This window comes from Scyliorhinus canicula, chromosome 16 (assembly GCF_902713615.1).
Source record: "Scyliorhinus canicula chromosome 16, sScyCan1.1, whole genome shotgun sequence".
Taxonomy (NCBI): Eukaryota; Metazoa; Chordata; class Chondrichthyes; order Carcharhiniformes; family Scyliorhinidae; genus Scyliorhinus; species Scyliorhinus canicula.
The window spans coordinates 144474047-144496648 of NC_052161.1; the positions used below are offsets into that span (position 1 = coordinate 144474047).

Genomic DNA, 22602 nt, shown 5'->3' on the forward strand with positions numbered 1-22602 from the left:
GGGTGGAGCGGCACAGAGTGTCCCTACATACCGATGATCTGCTTCTATATATTCTGAAACAATCTCCTCTATGGATGAAATAATGAAGCTATTCAGGCTCCGTTTCAGGATACAAACTGAACCGGGGGAGAGGGTGAATATTTTCCTGTTAAACCCCCCTCCTCCATGGGACTAATCTGGGGTTTTACCTTTTTGTCTTGTTAGAGGGAGCTTCTGTTATCTGTGTATCCAGATGGCCCATGACTGCCCACAGAGTGAAGCAGTGGTGGACCTATATTTTTGGGGCCCTGAAGCTTGAACTGTTATGGGGGCCCCTTCGCAACCAGCAACGAGGTCTGGGTAACCACTGTTACCTTCTTCAATGGGATTGTTCCATGAACAGCCAACTTACTGCGACACTCCACCTTTACAACATCTGTGCTACTGATTCTCAAACTTTGGGATTGTTGAAATATATAGAACAAAAAAAAAATCAATTCGAGTCGTGCGATTATTGTCGCATGCTTTGAAAGGAAAAAAAATAGGTCTACTTTCTGAGAAAGGGTTTTTTTAAAAACCCCTTCTCAGAAAGTAAAGCACCATTTTTAAAGATTTATAATAAATAAGCTAAATAGGCTAAACTAGGCTATGTTCAAGCTAGCCTACGCTGGCTAGACTAAGTCAGGCACGACTAGGCCACCAAAACTCATAGGCTAAGGTAATGTAACACAATTTTACCATTATTTGAACACTTTTCATTATAAACACCTGTAATTTAACACAAATTCACCCTTTTATTACTTTTTCATAAATACTTGTAATAAAGTATTAGCCTAGGCTATTCGGTCATAGCCTACCTTCCGTCCACCTCTTCATAAAAACAATAGGCTTAGGCTAATCTAACACTATTTTACCTTTATTACTTACCTTACTTTTCTAAATATAACATTTATTTTTGAGTAGGGGTAATTAAAATATTGTATCCTTATGAACACTTTATTGAAAAAAATTCTTGTCTAGATCGCTATCACGTTGAAAACTCACGTTCGCATTGTGATTGCATTTTCAACGGCTCCCCTTTTTTGTAACGACACGTCATCTACTGTTTGTATTTCTGTCATAAATGTTAATAGTGCTTTAAATTATTTATAATTATTTTATATTAAATATATTTAGAATGAAACGTCCTTAATTTGAATGTTTTTCATTAATAACCTTTTAATTTTTATTTTAACTATTATTTTGTATTGAATTACTCTATATTATTAATATTATTATTTTTTTAAAACCCCTTCTCATACAGTAGACCAAGCAATGTGGACTAAAGTCACTTCTGGGGCCCCTCCGGGATTAGGGGCCCTGAAGGTTCAGCTTCATTAGTTACATAGTAGATCCTCCCCTGGAGTGAAGTACACTATGCACTATCCTGGTGAGCAGTGTGAGGTCGACCTCAGTCATTGGCAGACTTAATCCAGACTATAAAAATGAACATTTCCCCGAGTTTTTTTATTTTTCATGCCTCAGTTATTTTTCTCCCCAAATCCTTTTTTGCTAAGATTAATAAGTTAATGGCCTCTTTTATTTGGATGTGTAAAACCCCTAGAGTCTGCAGGGCCTTCCTCCAAAGAGACCTACAGTAAGGGGGGGTCTGGTGTTATCCAATCTGCTTGTTTATTATTGGGCGGCCAACATCAGGAAGGTATTTGGATGGTTTGAGGGGCTGGGCCCCTTGTGGGGACAGATGGAGACCAGCTCCTGTAGGGTGTCTAATCCAAGAGCTTTAGCAACATCCCTGCTTCCCTTCTCCCCGGTGACTTTCTCTCCGGACCCGGTGATGTCCACTCTTTGAATATGGAGGAAATTTAGGCAGAATTATAGATTTAATAACAATAATCATCTTTATTGTCACATTAACACTGCAATGTTGGGCTCCAAGTCATTGCTGACTCCTATCTGTGGTGACCGCCTATTTGCAATGTGAAGTTCGGTCATGGGGGAGGAAGGGGCTGGAGAATTTTGAAGATCTATTTGTGGAGGGATGGTTTGTTTGTTTGGAGGAACTTTTGGCGAAGTTTCAACTTTCAGGGGCAAACTTATTCCGTTACGTCCAAGTACGTGAATTTGTTCAGAAGACTTTTCCTACATTCAACTTGGCTCCACCACCCTCCTTGTTGAGAAGGATCCTCTCATTTGCACGGTCTGTTGGGGGAGCACTTCCACCATTTATGGGCAAATCTTGTCAACGGAGGTAGTCCCGCTGGATGAGGCGCAAGTAAAATGGGAGAGAGAACTGGAGCCTATTTTAGATGGGGACGTGTGATGAAGCCCTTCACAGGGTGAACTCAATGTCCTCCTGTGAACGACTCAATCTAATTCAGCTAACTAAAGCTATGATGAGTGGTTTCTATTCGGGCGTAGAGGACAGGTGAGTGTGGTCCCTGGGGCCTGCTAATCACACCCACATGTCTTGGTTGCGTCCCACAATTTTGGGTCTCCTTCTTTAACATCATGTCAGCAATTCTCAATCTGGAGCCTTCCCCTTTGGTGGCCATTTTCGGGGTATCCGTCTCGCCTGGTTGCAGATTGGGGTGAAGGCAGATGTTCTCTCCTTTGCCTCGTTAATAGCCCAGAGACGAGTTCTGCTGGGATGGAGATCTTCTGCTCCCCCAGTGCCTTGGTCTGGTTGAGTCACCTCATGGAACTTTTCCATCTGGAGAGGGTCAAGTGCACCATCAGGGGGTGGGTTGAGGGGTTCTCACCTGAGGTGGCAGCCATTCATTTCACACTTTAAAGAATTAATGACCATCAGCTGTTGGAGGGAGGCAGAGTTAGTTCTCTTGGGGGGAAAGGATCCTTCTTTCTTGGATGGGATTTTCTACTTTTTTTATTCTTTCATGGGATGTGGGTGTCATTGGCTGTGCCAGCTTTTATTGCCCATCCCTAATTATCCTTGAGGGGGCAGTTCAGATGCCAACCACATCTCTGTGGGTCTAGAGTCACGTGTAGGCCAGACCAGGTAAGTTCGGAAGATTTCCTTCCCTGAAGGACATTAGTGAATCGGGTGGGTTTTTACGACAATCGACAATAGTTTCCTGGTCATCATTAGCCTTTTAATTCCAAATTTCTTTTATTGAATTCAAATTTCACCATCTGCCCGGGCGGGATTTGACCCCGGGTCCCCACAGCGTTACCCTGGGTTTCTGGTTTACTCGTCCAGTGACAATATCACCACCACCGCCTCCCCGTATAGTTGGTTATGTTTTTCTAATATTGCATTATGTTTTGATATTGTGTATTATATTTGTTAAAATGGAACATTTTTATTGAGTCTGTGCTGCCAATGCGAGATCAGGAATCCGTAAGTAACAGGCTGATTTTTACATCTGGGATCAGGGGCAAGGTCAGTATCTAGAATCAGGGAATCTCCACAGTGCAGAAGGGGCCATTCAGCCCATCGCTCCTTCGAAAGAACATGTCACCCAGTTCCATTCCCCCCATCTGCCCCAACTCCCATCCCCACAACAGTTAAATCTGTCCCTATTGAAGCAGTCAGAGATTGGGCAGGGTGAAGTGGAAACATCCTCCTGCTGCAGTTGTATCTGAACTGGAAATGACAGACACAACTGGACATTATTCTATTTTCTCGCACCAACAGACCTCAGCTGATAGCACAAAACAGATGGAGGACAGAGAACAAGGTGATGGGTTAGAATGAGTGGCACTAACATCACATTTTAGTTACCTGGCAGTAAACAGGCTTTCAGTAGATCGCTGTGAAGAAATTGAAGGACTTTTCAGTGATGCTGAAAAATGGAGATAATATAATCAGAAATATCTCAAGGTAACACATTTGTTAAGTGACAAAATATTTTCCTTTTCCAGGAGTCTGCATATATATATTTATATATATTAGATACTGTGCGTTTCAGAGTGCAGGCAAGATGAAAAGCAGTTTCTCCTGGGAATAGACAGAGTTATTCTAACACAGAAGATTCAGGAAAATAGGGAATTATGATATTTTTCTTTGATAATTTCACTGTTATTTTTCTCATGTGTTGGAAAACAGGCTGGTGGGGTGCAACTACAATGGCAATGCCATTGCTGCCAGTGGCTCATGCCAGCTTGCGGTGACCAATAGGTCACAATTGAAAGTGACGCTGCGATTTGAAATCATAGGAACTGACAGAGCTTCCCTGCTCGGTGCCCGGGCCTGACAGAGCTTCCCTGCTCCGTGCTCGGGCCTGACAGAGCTTCCCTGCTCGGTGCTCGGGCCTGACAGAGCTTCCCTGCTCGGGCCTGACAGACCATCCCTGCTCGGGCCTGACAGAGCTTCCCTGCTCGGTGCTCGGGCCTGACAGAGCTTCCCTGCTCGGGCCTGACAGACCATCCCTGCTCGGGCCTGACAGAGCTTCCCTGCTCGGTGCTCGGGCCTGACAGAGCTTCCCTGCTCGGTGCCTGGGCCTGACAGAGCTTCCCTGCTCGGGCCTGACAGAGCTTCCCTGCTCGGTGCTCGGGCCTGACAGAGCTTCCCTGCTCGGTGCCTGGGCCTGACAGAGCTTCCCTGCTCGGGCCTGACAGAGCTTCCCTGCTCGGTGCTCGGGCCTGACAGAGCTTCCCTGCTCGGTGCTCGGGCCTGACAGAGCTTCCCTGCTCGGGCCTGACAGAGCTTCCCTGCTCGGGCCTGACAGAGCTTCCCTGCTCGGTGCTCGGTCCTGACAGAGCTTCCCTGCTCGGTGCTCGGGCCTGACAGAGCTTCCCTGCTCGGGCCTGACAGAGCTTCCCTGCTCGGGCCTGACAGAGCTTCCCTGCTCGGGCCTGACAGAGCTTCCCTGCTCGGTGCTCGGGCCTGACAGAGCTTCCCTGCTCAGTGCTCGGGCCTGACAGAGCTTCCCTGTTCGGTGCTCGGGCCTGACAGAGCTTCCCTGCTCGGTGCTCGGGCCTGACAGAGCTTCCCTGCTCGGTGCTCGGGCCTGACAGAGCTTCCCTGCTCAGTGCTCGGGCCTGCAAACTCCTGAACCTGGTGCAGCGGGTTCACACCATGTCATCCACACAGGCAACAGCCTCGCCTAATGATAACTTCCAGGCTCAACTCAATGACGTCATAGCGCAATACCATCGCGTGTTCGAAGGTATGGGCACACTCCCATACTGATACAAAATCCTACTGAACCCAAATGCCACCCCTGTGGTTCACGCACCCCGTCGGGTGCCGGCACCCCTCAAGGACCGCCTCAAGCAGCAGCTGCAAGCACTCCAGGACCAGGGGCGTCATTTCAAAGGTCACGGAACCCACAGACTGGGTTAGCTCCATGGTTTGCGTCAAGAAGCCATCAGGGGAACTTCGAATCTGTATCGACCCCAAAGATTTAAATCGCAACATCATGAGGGAACACTACCCGATACCAAAACAAGAAGAATTAACCAGCGAGATGGTTCATGCCAAATTCTTCACGAAGCTGGACGCCTCCAAGGGGTTCTGGCAAATACAGCTGGACGCATCCAGTCGAAAGCTGTGCACGTTCAATACCCCGTTCGGTTGCTACTGCTACAACCGGATGCCCTTTGGCATCATCTCTGCCTCAGAGGTATTTCACCGCATAATGGAACAAATGTGGAGGGCATGCGAGTGTACGTCGACAATGTCATAATCTGGTCCACAACTCCTCAAGGACACATCAATCGCCTCATGCGGGTGTTCCACAGGATCCACGAGCATGGCCTCCGACTCAACAGGGCCAAATGCTCATTCGGTCAATTAGAAATCATCTCCAACCTGGCATCACACACCACAGCCCTCCGCCATCTTGTTAGAAAAACGACGGATGTCCAGTGGCTGCCCGCTCATGAGCGAGAGTGGCGTGAGCTGAGGGCGAAACTCACCAAGGCCCCGGTGCTGGCGTTTGCGACCCCGCCTAGGAAACAAAAATATCCACTGACGCGAGCCAGGACGGTATTGGGGCAGTGCTCCTCCAACGGGATGACTCCTCCTCCTGGGCCCCAGTTGCATATGCCCCTAGAGCCATGACGCCCACTGAGCAACGATACGCTCAGAATGAGAAGGAATGCCTGGGCCTCCTCACAGGGATCGACAAGTTCCATGATTCTGTGTATGGCCTCCCCAAATTCACGGTTGAGACGGACCACAGGCCATTGGTTCACATCATCCAAAAAGACCTCAATGACATGACGCCACGGTTCCTCCTCAACGCATCCTCCTCAAGTTATGTCGCTATGATTTCGTAGCACGGTAGCATAGTGGTTAGCACAATTGCTTCACAGCGCCAGGGTCCCAGGTTCGATTCCACACTGGGTCACTGTCTGTGCGGAGTCTGCACGTTCTCCCCGTGTCTGCGTGGGTTTCCTCCGGGTGCTCCGGTTTCCTCCCACAGTCCAAAGATGTGCAGGTTAGGTGGATTAGCCATTCTAAATTGCCCTTAGTATCCAAAATTGCCCTTAGTGTTGGGTGGCGTTACTGGGTTATGGGGATAGTGTGGGGGTGTGGGCTTGGGTAGGGCGCTCTTTCCAAGAGCTGGTGCAGACTCGATGGGCCGAATGGCCTCCTTCTGCACTGTAAATTCTATGAAAGATTTTGACCTGGTTTATACCCCGGGCAAAAAGCTCACTGTTGCCGATGCACTCTCCAGATCTGTCACCACACCGTGTGAGCAGACTGATATTGTCTGTCAGATAGACGCACAGATGCAATTCTGTGCCTCCAATTTTCCGGCCACTGATGAGAGGGTCGTTCAAATTCGTGAGGAGACGGCCAGAGATCCTCTGCTCCAGCGGGTGATGCAGCACCTCACGAACGGTTGGCAAAAGGGGCAGTGTCCCCAGTTTTACAATGTCAAGGATGATCTGACGGTGGTAGACGTCATCCTCATGAAGCTTGACAGAATTGTGGTCCCACAGAGCATGTGAGATTTGGTTCTCGGCCAAATCCACGAGGGTCACCTGGGGGTCGAAAAATGTCGCCGTCGAGCCCGAGAGGCAGTCTACTGGCCGGGCATCAGCCAAGGTGTCACCAACACGGTCCTCAATTGCCCGACGTGTCAAAACTTCTAGCCGGCCCAGCCTAAAGAAACACTACAGCAACATGAGATGGTGACCTCCCCATGGTCCAAAGTCAGTGTTGACCTGTTCCATGCCAAGGGGCATGACTATGTCTTCCAAGTGGACTACTTCTCCAATTACCCCGAAGTGGTCAGACTGTCTGACCTCACGTCGGCGGCGGTGATCAAGACATGCAAGGAAACTTTTACCTGACATGGGATCCCACTCATGGTGATGAGTGACAACGGCCCCTGTTTCTTCACCCAGGTGGTCAGATTTTGCCCCACTGTACAACTTTCGGCCGGTCACATCCAGCCCCCACTACCCCCAGCCGAATGGGAAGGCCGAAAAAGAGGTCCACATCGTAAAAAGATTATTGTGTAAGGCTGCTGACTCGGGCTCCGATTTCAATCTGGCGCTGTTGGCCTATAGAGCGGCCTCTCTGTCCACTGGGCTGTCCCCAGCGCAGCTCCTCATGAACCGCACACTGCGAACAATGGTTCCGGCTATCCACATTCCGGACCTTGACAACTTCCCGGTCATACAGAGGATGCAGCAGTCTCGGGCCCAATACAAATCGGCAAACGACACCCATGCCACAGATCTCCCCGAGCTGGTCCCTGCTCACCGAGTTCGTGTTCAGCTGCCTGACGGTGGCTGGTCCGCCACGGCTGTGGTGGTCAAGGAAGTGGCCCCGAGATCGTTCCTCGTTCACATGGCATGATGGCTCCTTCCTCTGACACAACAGGCGGGCACTGCGCAGACTTCCACTCCCGCCACCCGCCCGTGCTGTCCCGCCTCACACACTGCTTACTCCGGACTGCTTCCCACGAGGCCACCGATCTACCAGATATTCTACCGACCTCTACAACCACCGCTTTAGAGGCAGTCCCGCCCATCCAAGTGCAGGCGGCCCCTGACCCACCCTTGAGGTGGTCAACCAGAATTCGTCGCCCGCCACAGACACTAAATTTATAGACTGAATGTTTGCATTACCTTATTATCTCATCTTTTTGACATCTGTACATATCGTTTTTCTCTTGTGTTATCTGCCCTCTATCTGCACTAGGAAGTGAGGGCTTAAGTGGGTCGGTGCAGATTCGATGTGTCGAATGGCCTCTTTCTGCACTGTATGTTCTATGTTCTATGTCTACGTGGGTTTCCTCCGGGTGCTCCGGTTTCCTCCCACAGTCCAAAGATGTGAAGGTTAGGTGGATTGGCCATGCTAAATTGTCCCTTAGTGTCTAAAAAGGTTAGCTGCAGTTACTGGGCTATGGGGATAGGGTGGAGGCGTGGGCTTAAGTGGGGTGCTCTTTCTGGCGAAGGGCCAGTGCAGATTCGATAGGCCGAATGGCCTCCTTCTGCACAGTAAATTCTATGATTCTATGATCCTAAGTGTAGTTTTGAAATGTAGTTTTAGTTCAAAGGAGATGTACACAGGTTGCAAAAATTTTAACGACCTGAGGCAAAGGTAGGCAGAGTTAACCTTTTGAAATATAAGAGCTTCACTAAAGAAATAAATTATATCAGGTCTGTGAAGAATACTTCTGAGAGACTGGATGAAGCAATAGAGGATAAAGAGGTCAACAGAGGGAAGGTAAACATTGAGGGAAAGACTGAAGTCCGTGTGAGGGGGTAGTTACCTGAATCTGCCAGAAAACAGTATGGACAAGCCTGGCCTGGAAAAGTTGCTGTCAGCCTCAGAGAAGAGGCTGAACAAAAGAGCACCACGTGGAATAATTACTGGGATTCTATAGATTAAAAAATTTATAAGGATTCTAGCCAAGCAGAAAATGAAAGGTTAGCTTGGAGTATAGTTTAAGATTTTGTAGAGTTGTTTTAAAGTACCATCAACTGCGTGAAGACATTCTTCTGTTAAGGTTTTTTTACTTTCTTTATTTTCTAAAAATGTTTAATATAAAATCATCTCAATCGGTTGAAGATGGACTTTTCCTGATTTGAGAACACTCCTCATTATGGTTCTTTACTCAGAGAGTAGTAAGGGCGTGGAATGCCCTGCCTGCAACAGTAGTGGACTTGCCAACATTAAGGGCATTTAAATGGTCATTGGATAGACATATGGATGATAAACGAATAGTGTAGATGGGCTTTAGATTGGTTTCACAGGTCGGAACAACATTGAGGGCCGAAGGGCCTGTACTGCGCTGTAATGTTCTATCTTCTATGTTCATAAAATCCAAAATCCGTATTGGCAGCTATTTCAAATTTCCCTTTGGGGTTTGGGCAGAACAGCATTTACCATCAGCCGTGTTATAAGAGAAGATATTGTCAATTAGAGATTCAGACCCATGTTGCTCTGCTTTTCCAAACATTGGTTCAAATGAAACTTCCACATGGCAACATTCGTTAGAGATCAGAATATGAAATAAGATGGGAACAGAAACTATCAGGGAAAGGCACAAATGAAAAGTGGAGCTTGTTCAAGGAACAAATACTGCGTGTCCTTGATAGGTATGTCCCTGTCAGGCAGGGAGGAACTGGCCGTGTGAGGGAACCATGGTTCACAAAAGAGGTTGAATGTCTTGTCAAGAGGAAAAAGGAAGAGTATGTAAGGATGGGAAACAAGGTTCATTTGGGTCGCTTGAGGGTTACAAGGTAGCAAGGAATGAGCTAAATAAAAGGGCTTAGGAGTGCTAGGAGGGAGCATGAGAAGTCCTTGGCGGGTCGGATCAAGGAAAACCCCAAGGCTTTTTATTCTTATGTGAAAAATAAAAGAATGACCAAGGTGAGGTTAGGGCCGGTCAAGGACAGTAGTGGGAACTTGTGCATGGAATCAGAAGAAATGAAACAGAAAATTGGTTATTGTCATGAGTAGGCTTCAATTAAGTTACTGTGAAAAGCCCCTAGTCGCCACATTCCAGCGCCTGTTCAGGGAGGCTGGTATGGGAATCAAACCGTGCTGCTGGCCTGCTTGGTCTGCTTTAAAAGCCAGCGATTTAGCCCAGTGTGCTAAATAGACATAGACATAGGAGAGGCATTAAATGAATACTTTTCTTCAGTGTTCACCAAGGAGAGGGGCCATGTTTTTGAGGATGAGATGGTGATACAGGCGGGTAGGCTGGAGGAGGTAGTTGTTCTGAGGAAGGATGTATCAGCAATTTTGAAAAACCTGAGGGTTGACAAGTCCCCTGGGCCAGATGGGATATATCCAAGGATTCTGTGGGAGGCAAGAGATGAGATTGCAGAGCCTTTGGCTTTGATCTTTGGGTCCTCACTGTCCACGGGGATAGTGCCAGAGGACTGGAGAGTGGCGAATGTTGTTCCTCTGTTCAAGAAAGGGAATAGGAATGACCCTGGTAATTATAGGCCAGTTAGTCTTACTTCGATGGTCGGTAAGCTAATGGAAAAGGTTCTGAAGGATAGGATTTATGACTATTTGGAAAGATGCAGGTTAATCCAAATAGTCAACACGTAATCGTGAAGGGTAAGTCTTGCCTCACAAGTTTGATTGAATTCTTTGAGGAGGTAACTAAGTGTGCAGATGAAGGTAGAGCAGTTGATGTCAGATACATGGATTTTAGTAAGGCGTTTGATAAGGTTCCCCATGGTCGGCTTGTGAAGAAAGTAAGGAGGTGTGGGATAGAGGGAAATTTGGCCAATTGGATAAGTAACTGGCTATCACATAGAAGACAGAGGGTGGTGGTGGATGGAAAATTTTCAGACTGGAGACCAGCTACCAGCGGTGTACCACAGGGATCAGTGCTGGGTCCTCCGCGATTTGTGATTTTTATCAATGACTTGGAGGAGGGGGCTGAAGGGTGGGTCAGTAAATTTGCTGATGACACCAAGATTGGTGGAGTAGTGGATGAGGTGGAGGGCTGTTGTAGGCTGCAAAGAGACATTGATAGGATGCAGAGTTGGGCCGAAAAATGGCAGATGGAGTTTAACCCTGATAAGTGCGAGGTGATTCATTTTGGTATAAAAAATCTGAATGTGGATTACAGGGTCAACGGCAGGGTTCTGAATAATGTGGAGGAACAGAGAGATCTTGGGGTTCATGTCCACAGATCTCTGAAGGTTGCCACTCAAGTGGATAGAGCCGTGAAGAAGGCTTATGGTGTGTTAGCGTTTATTAACGGGGGGCTTGAGTTTAAGAGCCGCGGGGTTATGCTGCAACTGTACATGACCCTGGTGAGACCACATTTGGAGTATTGTGTGCAGTTCTGGTCACCTCACTATAGGAAGGATGTGGAAGTATTGGAAAGGGTGCAAAGGAGATTTACCAGGATGCTGCCTTGTTTGGAGTGTAGGTCTTATGAGGAAAGGTTGAGGGAGCTAGGGCGTTTCTCTTTGGAGCGGAGGAGGATGAGAGGCGACTTAATAGAGGTTTATAAGATGATGAGGGGGATAGATAGAGTGGACGTTCAGAGACTATTTCCTCGGGTGGATGTAGCTGTTACAAGGGGGCATAACTATAAGATTCAGGGTGGGAGATATAGGAGGGATATCTGAGGTAGGTTCTTTACTCAGAGAGTGGTTAGGGTGTGGAATGGACTGCCTGCTGTGATAGTGGAGTCGGACAATTTAGGAACTTTCAAGCGGTTATTAGATAGGCACATGGAGCACACCAGAATGACAGGGAGTGGGATAGCTTGATCTTGGTTTCGGACAAGGCTCGGCACATCGAGGGCCGAAGGGCCTGTTCTGTGCTGTACTGTTCTAAGTTCTATGTTCTGTGAAATTTAAGAACTAGATTTCTCCATTATCTGATTGCTCATATTAAAAAAAAAGCTACTGACGTGTAGTTACTGATCATATAACCAAGTTGCCATGGAGATAAACAATAGGAAAAGGGGCCTTCAATAAGTTAATTATCCGGTTGGTAGGTTCCTGGGTTCAAGCAGTTTAGCTTTTAGGTTTAAGGACAAGCACTCAAGTTAAGAGTGTTCTTAACCAAAGTGGCTACTCTGAAGATGCTTAAGGTGCCTGTGATGAACTGCAGCCACAGGACAGCAGGAGATTTTAAGGGATGAATAAGTGGAAGGCTGGAGAAATGTCCAGCCTTACAGGATTCTTCTCAGCAATACTCATATCAAATGTCGAATCTTTTTTATTAATTTAGATTACCCAATTATTTTTCCCAATTGAGGGGCAATTTAGCGTGACCAATCCATCTACTCTGCACATCTTTGGGTTGTGGGGGTGAAACCCACACTGACACGGGGAGAATATGCAAATTCCACATGGACAGTGACCCAGAGCCGGGATCGATCCCAGGTCCTCAGCGTTGTGAGGCAGCAATGCTAACCACTGTGTCACCGTGTGGCTCAATCTTCCAATTTTAAGAAATATCTTATCTGAGTTTATAGGGGGTGGGGGAGAAGGAAATGCAATTTAAAAAAAGAGTTTCAATTTATGTAACTGAGTTTATTGCCAATTTAATGGGTGGGACTCTTTGTTGCCCGACGCTGAAACATGTTCAGCGATTGGACTCTGACGCTGAAATCGGGGCCGGCACACATTTGATGCTGGTTAGCTAGGCTCCGCCCCCTCCAAACTGGCAGCATTGTGGTGCGCACCTTTCCAACAATGTTGGCACTTCATCGGCCGGCCCACCCACGATGCTCCTCCCCCCAATGGGCTGAGTTCCAGGATGTGCAGATCACATATGGTCACACAAACCTTGCTGTGGACTGTCCAGCGCTGCCACAGTTGGCCGTGTGGCTAGAGGGGCTTCTATCAGGGCTGGGGGTCTGCTGGGTGGTGGCCAGGGGGTGGCCAAAGGTGGGCTGTGGGGTCACAGATGGTCAGTGTTGGGTCCGTGCTTGGCCAGCACCATGGTCAGTGTTGGGTCCGTGCTTGGCCAGCACCATGGTCAGTGTTGGGTCCGTGCTTGGCCAGCACCATGGTCAGTGTTGGGTCCGTGCATGGCCAGCACCATGCTGTACGGCACAACCACTGCAGGTCACCATTGTGCGCATGCGCGGCCTGGGACCCGGCCATTCCCGAGCCATTTCGGGGCGGGAAGCGGGAGTTTCACTTGGCGCCGGTGCTAGCCCCTCACCGGTCCCGGAATCGGTGCGGGTCTCACACTGTAAAAGACCACATGTGCTCCGCTGGCACCAGCTCTTAGCCGCTGAAACGGAGAATCCAGCCCAATAGATTTACTATAACCGACTTTTTAAGGCTGGGCTGGGCCAAGAGGGAATCTCTTCAAGGGAGTTGCCCCCAAAGTCCAGCAGTGGGTGAAATCCCCCCCCCCCCCGACAATGAAAGACTTGCTTACCTCACCCCTATCAGACACCCCCCCCCCCACTGCCCCCACACCAGAGACCCCCTAATTAAAGAGACCCCCAGGAGAGACCCCTGGAAATTAACCGCAATGTTTTTAAACATCAAGCTCTGATTGACAGCTACTGGACCACATCAAAGAGAGTTAAGTGCTTTTTGTTAGTTTCATAGCTGACAACTCAGCATGACATGAGATGAGTGGAACAATGCTGACAGCTGGCGGGGGAGGTGTTTGAAAGCTGACAATCACTGCCTAATAAAATCAATATCAGAGAAATGAATGAATGGCTTGCAGATCTGAGGGGGTTTAAACCCAGATGCCTGGTTTACTCTTTCCAGGAATTGACAGGTGCTGCTTCCTGCGCCCGAGTCAGCAGGTGTATTGCCCAGGTGAGTGTTAAAGCAATGTTTCTTTTTCACAGCCTCTGTCTGGATTTCTCTCCAACTTTTACACAGGGGTCTGTCTTTTGGAGGTCTCTTGTGGGGGTCTCTTTAATTAACAGAATCACAGAATAATACAGTGCAGAAGAGGCCATTTGGCCCATCAAGTCTGTTCTGGCACATGAAAAACACTTGACCAAATCCCATTTGACAGAACTTGAATGTTAAGATGTGCCAAGTCTCATCCAGGTATTTTTTAAAGGATGTTTAGGCAACCCGCCTCTCCCACCCTCCCAGGCCGTGTGTTCCAGACCCTCACCACCCTCTGGGTAAAAAAGTTTATCCTCAAATCCCCCCTAAACCTCAAAACTTTATGGCCAGAATTCGTCATTCCCACTGGCAGTGCACCCCCTGCCCATCAGTGTTTCCCGGCGGTGTGGGGGGACTTCAATGGGAATCCCATTGACACACGGCAGGAGTAGAGAATTCCGCGCCAGCGAACACTGCGGCCGAGAGATACGGGGCCGGGGGGAGCAGAGAATCCCGTCTATGGAAGGAAAACCAACTTCTAACCCGTCTCTAAGTTATTTCAAACTGGGATATACATTCCAGGAAGAATGAAACTGAGTGGAGTATCGGACATCAGATTGGGCACCAGAAACATCAACGGTCGAACCTGCACACTCCCCCCTGAAAATCTCCCCTCACCATCATCTGGGGAAATGTGTTAACATTGGGAGAGTTGTTACACAGACAATGTATTTAAATTCACCTCATCATATCTTATAATGTCCCATACACCACTATCACCATCCGGGGGTAAGTCTTGTCCCACCAACAGGACATGCCCACCAGAGTTAGAGGCACAGTTTGGACATAGGACTGGGACGCAGCTGGACCCCTGACTGCTGACCCCTCAGGATGTTCCTTTCTCCACCTGATGGACATCAGCAACTGGGTGCTGCTGACCACATTGTGCCCTAGAAACCTGAGCACTATGTTTGCCCAGCGAGGTGTGTGTCTCTGTGCTGTTGGAGAGTGGGGATGACGCCTGATGGTGGCATCCTCGGCACTCTCCTCTGAACAAGAACAAAGAACAAAGAAAACTACAGCACAGGAACAGGCCCTTCGGCCCTCCCAGCCTGCGCCGGTCCAGATCCTTTATCTAAACATGTCACCTATTTTCCAAGGTCTACTTCCCTCTGTTCCCCGCCCGTTCATATATCTGTCCAGGTGCATCTTAAATTATGCTATTGTGCCCATCTCTACCACCTCCGCTGGTAAAGCATTCCAGGCACCCACCACCCTCTGTGTAAAAAACTTTCCACGCGCATCTCCCTTAAACTTTCCCCCTCTCACCTTGAAATCATGACCCCTTGTAATTGACACCCCCAATCTTGGAAAAAGCTTGTTGCTATCCACCCTGTCCATACCTCTCATAATTTTGTAGACCTCAATCAGGTCCCCCCTCAACCTTCGTCTTTCCAATGAAAACAATCCTAATCTACTCAACCTTTCTTCATAGCTAGCACCCTCCATACCAGGCAACATCCTGGTGAACCTCCTCTGCACCCTCTCCAAGGCATCCACATCCTTCTGGTAATGTGGCGACCAGAACTGCACGCAGTATTCCAAATGTGGCCTAACCAAAGTCCTATACAACTGTAACATGACCTGCCAACTCTTCTACTTAATACCCTGTCCGATGAAGGCAAGCATGCTGTATGCCTTCTTGACCACTCTATCGACCTGCGTTGCCACCTTCAGGGTACAATGGAGCTGAACTCCCAGATCTCTCTGTACATCAATTTTCCCCAGGTCTCTTCCATTGACTGTATAGTCCGCTCTTGAATTTGATCTTCCAAAATGCATCACCTCGCATTTGCCTGAATTGAACTCCATCTGCCATTTCTCTGCCCAACTCTCCAATCTATCTATATTTTGCTGTATTCTCTGACAGTCCCCCTCGTGATCAGCAACTCCACCAATCTTAGTATCATCTGCAAACTTGCTAATCAGACCACCTATACCTTCCTCCAGGTCATTTATGTAGATCACAAACAACAGTGGTCCGAGCACGGATCCCTGTGGAACACCACTAGTCACCCTTCTCCATTTTGAGACACTCCCTTCCACCACTACTCTCTGTCTCCTGTTGCCCAGCCAGTTCTTTATCCATCTAGCTAGTACACCCTGAACCCCATACAACTTCACTTTTTCCATCAACCTGCCATGGGAAACCTTATCTAACGCCTTACTGAAGTCCATGTATATGACATCTACAGCCCTTCCCTCATCAATTAACTTTGCCACTTCCTCAAAGAATTCTATTAGGTTTGTAAGACACGACCTTCCCTGCACAAAACCATGCTGCCTATCACTGATAAGTCTATTTCTTCCACATGTGAATAGATCCTATCCCTCAGTATCTTCTCCAACAGTTTGCCTACCACTGACGTCAAGCTCACAGGTCTATAATTCCCTGGATTATCCCTGCTACCCTTCTTAAACAAAGGGACAACATTAGCAATTCTCCAGTCCTCCTGGACCTCACCCGTGCTCAAGGATGCTGCAAAGATATCTGTTAAGGTTCCAGCTATTTCGTCCCTCACTTCCCTCAGTAACCTAGGATAGATCCCATCCGGTCCTGGGGATTTGTCCACCTTAATGCCTTTTAGAATACCCAAAACTTCCCCCTTCCTTATGCCAACATGACCTAGAGTATTTAAACATCCATCCCTAGCCTCAACATCCAACATGTCCCTCTCCTTGGTGAATACCGATGCAAAGTGCTCATTAACAATCTCACCCATTTCCTCTGACTCCACGCAATAAATTCCCTCTTTTGTCTTTGAGTGGGCCAATCCTTTCTCTAGTTACCCTCTTGCTCCTTATATACGAATAAAAGGCTTTGGGATTTTCCTTAACCCTGTTAGCCAAAGATATTTCATGACCCCTTTTAGCCCTCTTTATTGCGCGCTTGAGATTTGTCCTACTTTCCCGATATTCCTCCAAAGCTTCATCAGTTTTGAGTCACCTCAATCTTATGCATGCTTCCTTTTCCATTTTAGCTAGTCTCACAATTCCACCCGTCATCCATGGTTCCCTAATCTTGCCATTTCTATCTTTCATTTTCACAGGAACATGTCTGTCCTGCACTCTAATCAACCTTTCCTTAAAAGACTCCCACATTTCAAATGTGGATTTACCCTTAAACAGCTGCTCCCAATCCACATTCCCTAGCTCCTGCCGAATTTTGTTATACTCTGCCTTTTCCCAATTTAGTACTCTTCCTTTAGGACCACTCTTGTCCTTGTCCATGAGTATTCTAAAACTTATTGAATTGTGATTGCTATTCCCAAAGTAATCACCGACTGAAACTTCAACGACCTGGCCGGGATCATTCCCCAATACCTGGTCGAGTATGGCCCCCTTCCCTAAAAAACTCTCCTGGATGCTCCTTACAAACTCTGCTCCATCTACGCCTCCAACACTACACGAATCCCATTCAATGTTGGGGAAGTTAAAATCTCCCATCACAACCGCCCTATTGCTCCTAGATTGTTCTATAATCTGTCTACATATTTGTACCTCTACTTCACGCTCGCTTTTGGGAGGCCTATAGTAAAGTCCCAACAATGTTACTGCACCCTTCCTATTTCTTAGCTCTACCCATATTGCCTCAGTGCTCGAATCCTCCATCGTGCCCTCCTTAATCACAGCTGTGATATCATCTCTGACTAGCAATGCAACTCCTCCACCCCTTTTACCTCCCTCTCTATCCGTCCTGAAGCATCTATACCCTGGGATATTCAGTTGCCAGTCTTGCCCTTCCCTCAACCATGTCTCAGTAATACCAATAGCATCATATTCCCAGGTACAGATCCAAGCCCTAAGTTCATCTGCCTTACCTGCTACACTTCTCGCATTAAAAAAAATGCACCTCAGACCACCTGTCCCTTTGCGATCATCATCTCTTCCCTGTCGACTCTGCCCCTTAGTCACATTGAGTTTATTATCTAGTACCTTACTGGCTTTAGTTGCTGCCTCTTTACTGACCTCTAACTTCCTAATCTAGTTCCCAACCCCCTGCCACATTAGTTTAAAACCTCCCCAACAGTGTTAGCAAAAGCAGCCCCCCCTAGGAGGTGTTCAGTCCCCCCGCCGGATCCCCACAGGCCCGCGGAATGGCTCCCCCCCCCCCCCCCCCCCCCCCCCACGGCTGCGGCGGTGCTAGACACAGACCACAGCCAGCATGCCAGGTCCCCGAAAACTGTGAGGACACGCGCACCACGCCATCGGAACCTCGGCCCATCTGGGGCGGAGCATCGGGTGGGGGGGGGGGGGGGGGGACCTCGGGTGATGTCCTGAGGCTGTCCCAATGGCGTGCAGCGTACTCAGCGATTACACTGTTTTTGAGGGGGTGGAGCCTTCGAAAAACATCGCCGCCCCTGATTTCGGCATAAAAACAGATTCTTCGGCCTATTGGCGATCGCAATTTCATCGTCGGCAAATGGCGAATCCCACCCATTATTAGAATCTAAGAAATATCACACAGAAATAGTCAGTATGTATTCAATAAAGAATATACAAATCTTTACCTTCAGTGAAGTTGGACCTCTCCCATCCTGATGAGGATGGGGTGCTGCAGGGAGATTGATTATTATCCTCCATCGCTGAAAAATATACAAACATTTTAGTACAAGAGAAAATATTCAAAAACGGTAATCAGAAAACACGTGTGGTCTTGACATCAGTGGATGTAATCAGTGAAAAGCTACAGAAGCCAGAATTCTCCCAGCTTTAATCCACGGACTGAATTCTCTGCCACTCAACGGCAATAGCCAAGTTCTCGATGGGGTGGACAATCCAGCCCACGTCTGGCTGGAGAGAGCACCTGGAGAGAGCACCTGGAGAGAGCACCTGGAGAGAGCACCTGGAGAGAGCACCTGGAGAGAGCACCTGGAGAGAGCACCTGGAGAGAGCACCTGGAGAGAGCACCTGGAGAGAGCACCTGGAGAGAGCACCTGGAGAGAGCACCTGGAGAGAGCACCTGGAGAGAGCACCTGGAGAGAGCACCTGGAGAGAGCACCTGGAGAGAGCACCTGGAGAGAGCACCTGGAGAGAGCACCTGGAGAGAGCACCTGGAGAGAGCACCTGGAGAGAGCACCTGGAGAGAGCACCTGGAGAGAGCACCTGAACCACTTGATGCCATGAGAACCAGATGGAGCACTGCTACTTTCTCTGATATTGCTGAATAAATGGTGATGTGCGGGCAGTTTCCCTCTGTGTATCGAAGGTCACCCTAAAGCTGCGAGTATTAACATAAATTGGATATAGCCCATGTTTCGAACACAAACAGTCCAGAGAAGCTGTTTAAATTTGTTGTCCAGTTTCCTGTTTGAATTTCCAACAAATTAGACAGCAGGACCGACAAATATAATAACTTGTCCATTGGATTTTCAAGGCTTTTTATTCAACTTTCTGATTTGTTTTTCGTTGCTCATTGTATTAAGTATTACATTTTATGCCAGGGTTCTGACTGTCCCCATCGAGAGGTGCTGTGAATTAGCCAGAGCTGTCAATGTTACAAAAGGTCAGTATTCCACCAGGGAAACACCCAAAAAACATCAAGGTTACATCTGCAATTCATCCAGAAGCTAATGTGGTGATTTGGAAGTGATTTTATTTGGCAATCTGCCAATGGTGACTACTTATTGAGATCACTACCTTGCTCTCTAGTTTGAGTGCACTACTATGGAAATTAAGATAATTTGCTGATAACTGATGCCTTTCATCAAAATATACTGATGCATTTTGTACAGCCGGAACCAAAGCAGTTTTAATTTGTTAAGTGACTGCCTTAAATACCACAGAAAAAGCTGTGATTTACTGCTTTGTGAGAGAATTCAGACGCAGTTGGTTAAATGACCCATCCATATATGTAAAAAATAAAACATAAAAAATAATACATTATATTATTTATATGTGTCTTCTACATTCTAATTCATAACAACATAATTTCTAACATTCCATTACATTGAGGGCCGAAGGGTCTGTAATGTGCTGTTATGTTCTGTAATGTTCTAACATTCCATTACATTGAGGGCCGAAGGGTCTGTAATGTGCTGTTATGTTCTGTAATGTTCTAACATTCCATTACATTGAGGGCCGAAGGGTCTGTAATGTGCTGTTATGTTCTGTAATGTTCTAACATTCCATTACATTGAGGGCCGAAGGGTCTGTAATGTGCTGTTATGTTCTGTAATGTTCTAACATTCCATTACATTGAGGGCCGAAGGGTCTGTAATGTGCTGTTATGTTCTGTAATGTTCTAACATTCCATTACATTGAGGGCCGAAGGGTCTGTAATGTGCTGTTATGTTCTGTAATGTTCTAACATTCCATTACATTGAGGGCCGAAGGGTCTGTAATGTGCTGTTATGTTCTGTAATGTTCTAACATTCCATTACATTGAGGGCCGAAGGGTCTGTAATGTGCTGTTATGTTCTGTAATGTTCTAACATTCCATTACATTGAGGGCCGAAGGGTCTGTAATGTGCTGTTATGTTCTGTAATGTTCTAACATTCCATTACATTGAGGGCCGAAGGGTCTGTAATGTGCTGTTATGTTCTGTAATGTTCTAACATTCCATTACATTGAGGGCCGAAGGGTCTGTAATGTGCTGTTATGTTCTGTAATGTTCTAACATTCCATTACAAAACACACGTCAGACATTTGAACCACCAAATGCCAAAACTGCTGGAAATGACTGAATATTCTTCTCAATTTCCCGAAGCTACTTGATGTTTATTGTGGTAACTTGAAACCGCAAAAGAGGTAGCCAAATGTGATTTTTCAAAGAAGGAACGTCCTTTTACAAATAAATTACAAAGTTTGACAATAACAGTAATAATAATAATAATCGCTTATGAAATGAAAATCGCTTATTGTCATGAGTAGGCTTCAATACAGTTACTGCGAAAAGCCCCTAGTCGCCACATTCTGGCACCTGTTCAGGGAGGCCAGGAAGGGAATTGAACCCGCGCTGCTGGCATTGTTCTGCATTACAAGCCAGCTGTTTGGCCCACTGAACCAGCAATTCAACAGAACAGTAATAACTATGAAAGCAGGAGCTCTAGTAAAACAGGTCACCCTCTTACAGACTGAAAAAATCCACCTAAACTTGCACATGCTCAGAACCCTCAACAGGCGCCGGTAAAATAATTACATAGGAACTTATAAGAACACTCTATACTCAAAATTACACTCAGTAACACGTCGCCCGCCCATTAAATTTCAAACACCCATCTGGACAGAAATACAACAAATAATGTCTTGACTCTGCCAACTTCTGTCAGGATCTTTGCAATTGTATTGCGACCCATACAATGCCATTGCTGAATCTGGGAATGATGGATCTGGAATCATAGGTGAGGAGGTAGATTGAGAATCTGAACATGAACATTCCTCTTCCACTCCCCCAGCAGAGTCAACTGGCAAACCTGGAAACACAGGAACCATTTCCTACTGAACACCCACAGCAGCATTACCTCCCTCCCTCCCTCACTACTGAACACCCACAGCAGCATTACCTCCCTCCCTCCCTCACTACTGAACACCCACAGCAGCATTACCTCCCTCCCTCCCTCCCTCACTACTGAACACCCCCAGCAGCATTACCTCCCTCCCTCCCTCCCTCACTACTGAACACCCACAGCAGCATTACCTCCCTCCCTCCCTCCCTCCCTCACTACTGAACACCCACAGCAGCATTACCTCCCTCCCTCCCTCACTACTGAACACCCACAGCAGCATTACCTCCCTCCCTCCCTCACTACTGAACACCCACAGCAGCATTACCTCCCTCCCTCCCTCACTACTGAACACCCACAGCAGCATTACCTCCCTCCCTCCCTCACTACTGAACACCCACAGCAGCATTACCTCCCTCCCTCCCTCCCTCACTACTGAACACCCACAGCAGCATTACCTCCCTCCCTCCCTCCCTCACTACTGAACACCCACAGCAGCATTACCTCCCTCCCTCCCTCCCTCACTACTGAACACCCACAGCAGCATTACCTCCCTCCCTCCCTCCCTCACTACTGAACACCCACAGCAGCATTACCTCCCTCCCTCCCTCACTACTGAACACCCACAGCAGCATTACCTCCCTCCCTCCCTCACTACTGAACACCCACAGCAGCATTACCTCCCTCCCTCCCTCACTACTGAACACCCACAGCAGCATTACCTCCCTCCCTCCCTCCCTCACTACTGAACACCCACAGCAGCATTACCTCCCTCCCTCCCTCCCTCACTGCTGAACACCCACAGCAGCATTCCCTCCCTCCCTCCCTCCCTCCCTCACTACTGAACACCCACAGCAGCATTACCTCCCTCCCTCCCTCCCTCCCTCACTACTGAACACCCACAGCAGCATTACCTCCCTCCCTCCCTCCCTCCCTCCCTACTGAACACCCACAGCAGCATTACCTCCCTCCCTCCCTCCCTCACTACTGAACACCCACAGCAGCATTACCTCCCTCCCTCCCTCACTACTGAACACCCACAGCAGCATTACCTCCCTCCCTCCCTCACTACTGAACACCCACAGCAGCATTACCTCCCTCCCTCCCTCCCTACTGAACACCCACAGCAGCATTACCTCCCTCCCTCCCTCACTACTGAACACCCACAGCAGCATTACCTCCCTCCCTCCCTCACTACTGAACACCCACATCAGCATTACCTCCCTCCCTCACTACTGAACACCCACAGCAGCATTACCTCCCTCCCTCCCTCCCTCCCTCACTACTGAACACCCACAGCAGCATTACCTCCCTCCCTCCCTCCCTCCCTCACTACTGAACACCCACAGCAGCATTACCTCCCTCCCTCCCTCCCTCCCTCACTACTGAACACCCACAGCA

The 22602-nt window shown here is 48.0% G+C and overlaps 1 protein-coding gene across 2 annotated transcripts in view; it reads right to left on the reverse strand.

Moving 5' to 3' along the window:
• vwa5b1 (von Willebrand factor A domain containing 5B1) overlaps positions 1-22602 on the reverse strand; it is a 218079-nt gene that overhangs the window by 11690 nt on the left and 183787 nt on the right. For both annotated transcript variants that reach the window (XM_038773086.1, XM_038773085.1), the window contains 2 exons: positions 18267-18341; positions 3722-3782 (listed from right to left, as the gene is read on the reverse strand). In XM_038773086.1, the coding sequence (XP_038629014.1) occupies positions 3722-3782; positions 18267-18341 (136 nt within the window). The remainder of the gene's footprint in view (positions 1-3721; positions 3783-18266; positions 18342-22602) is intronic.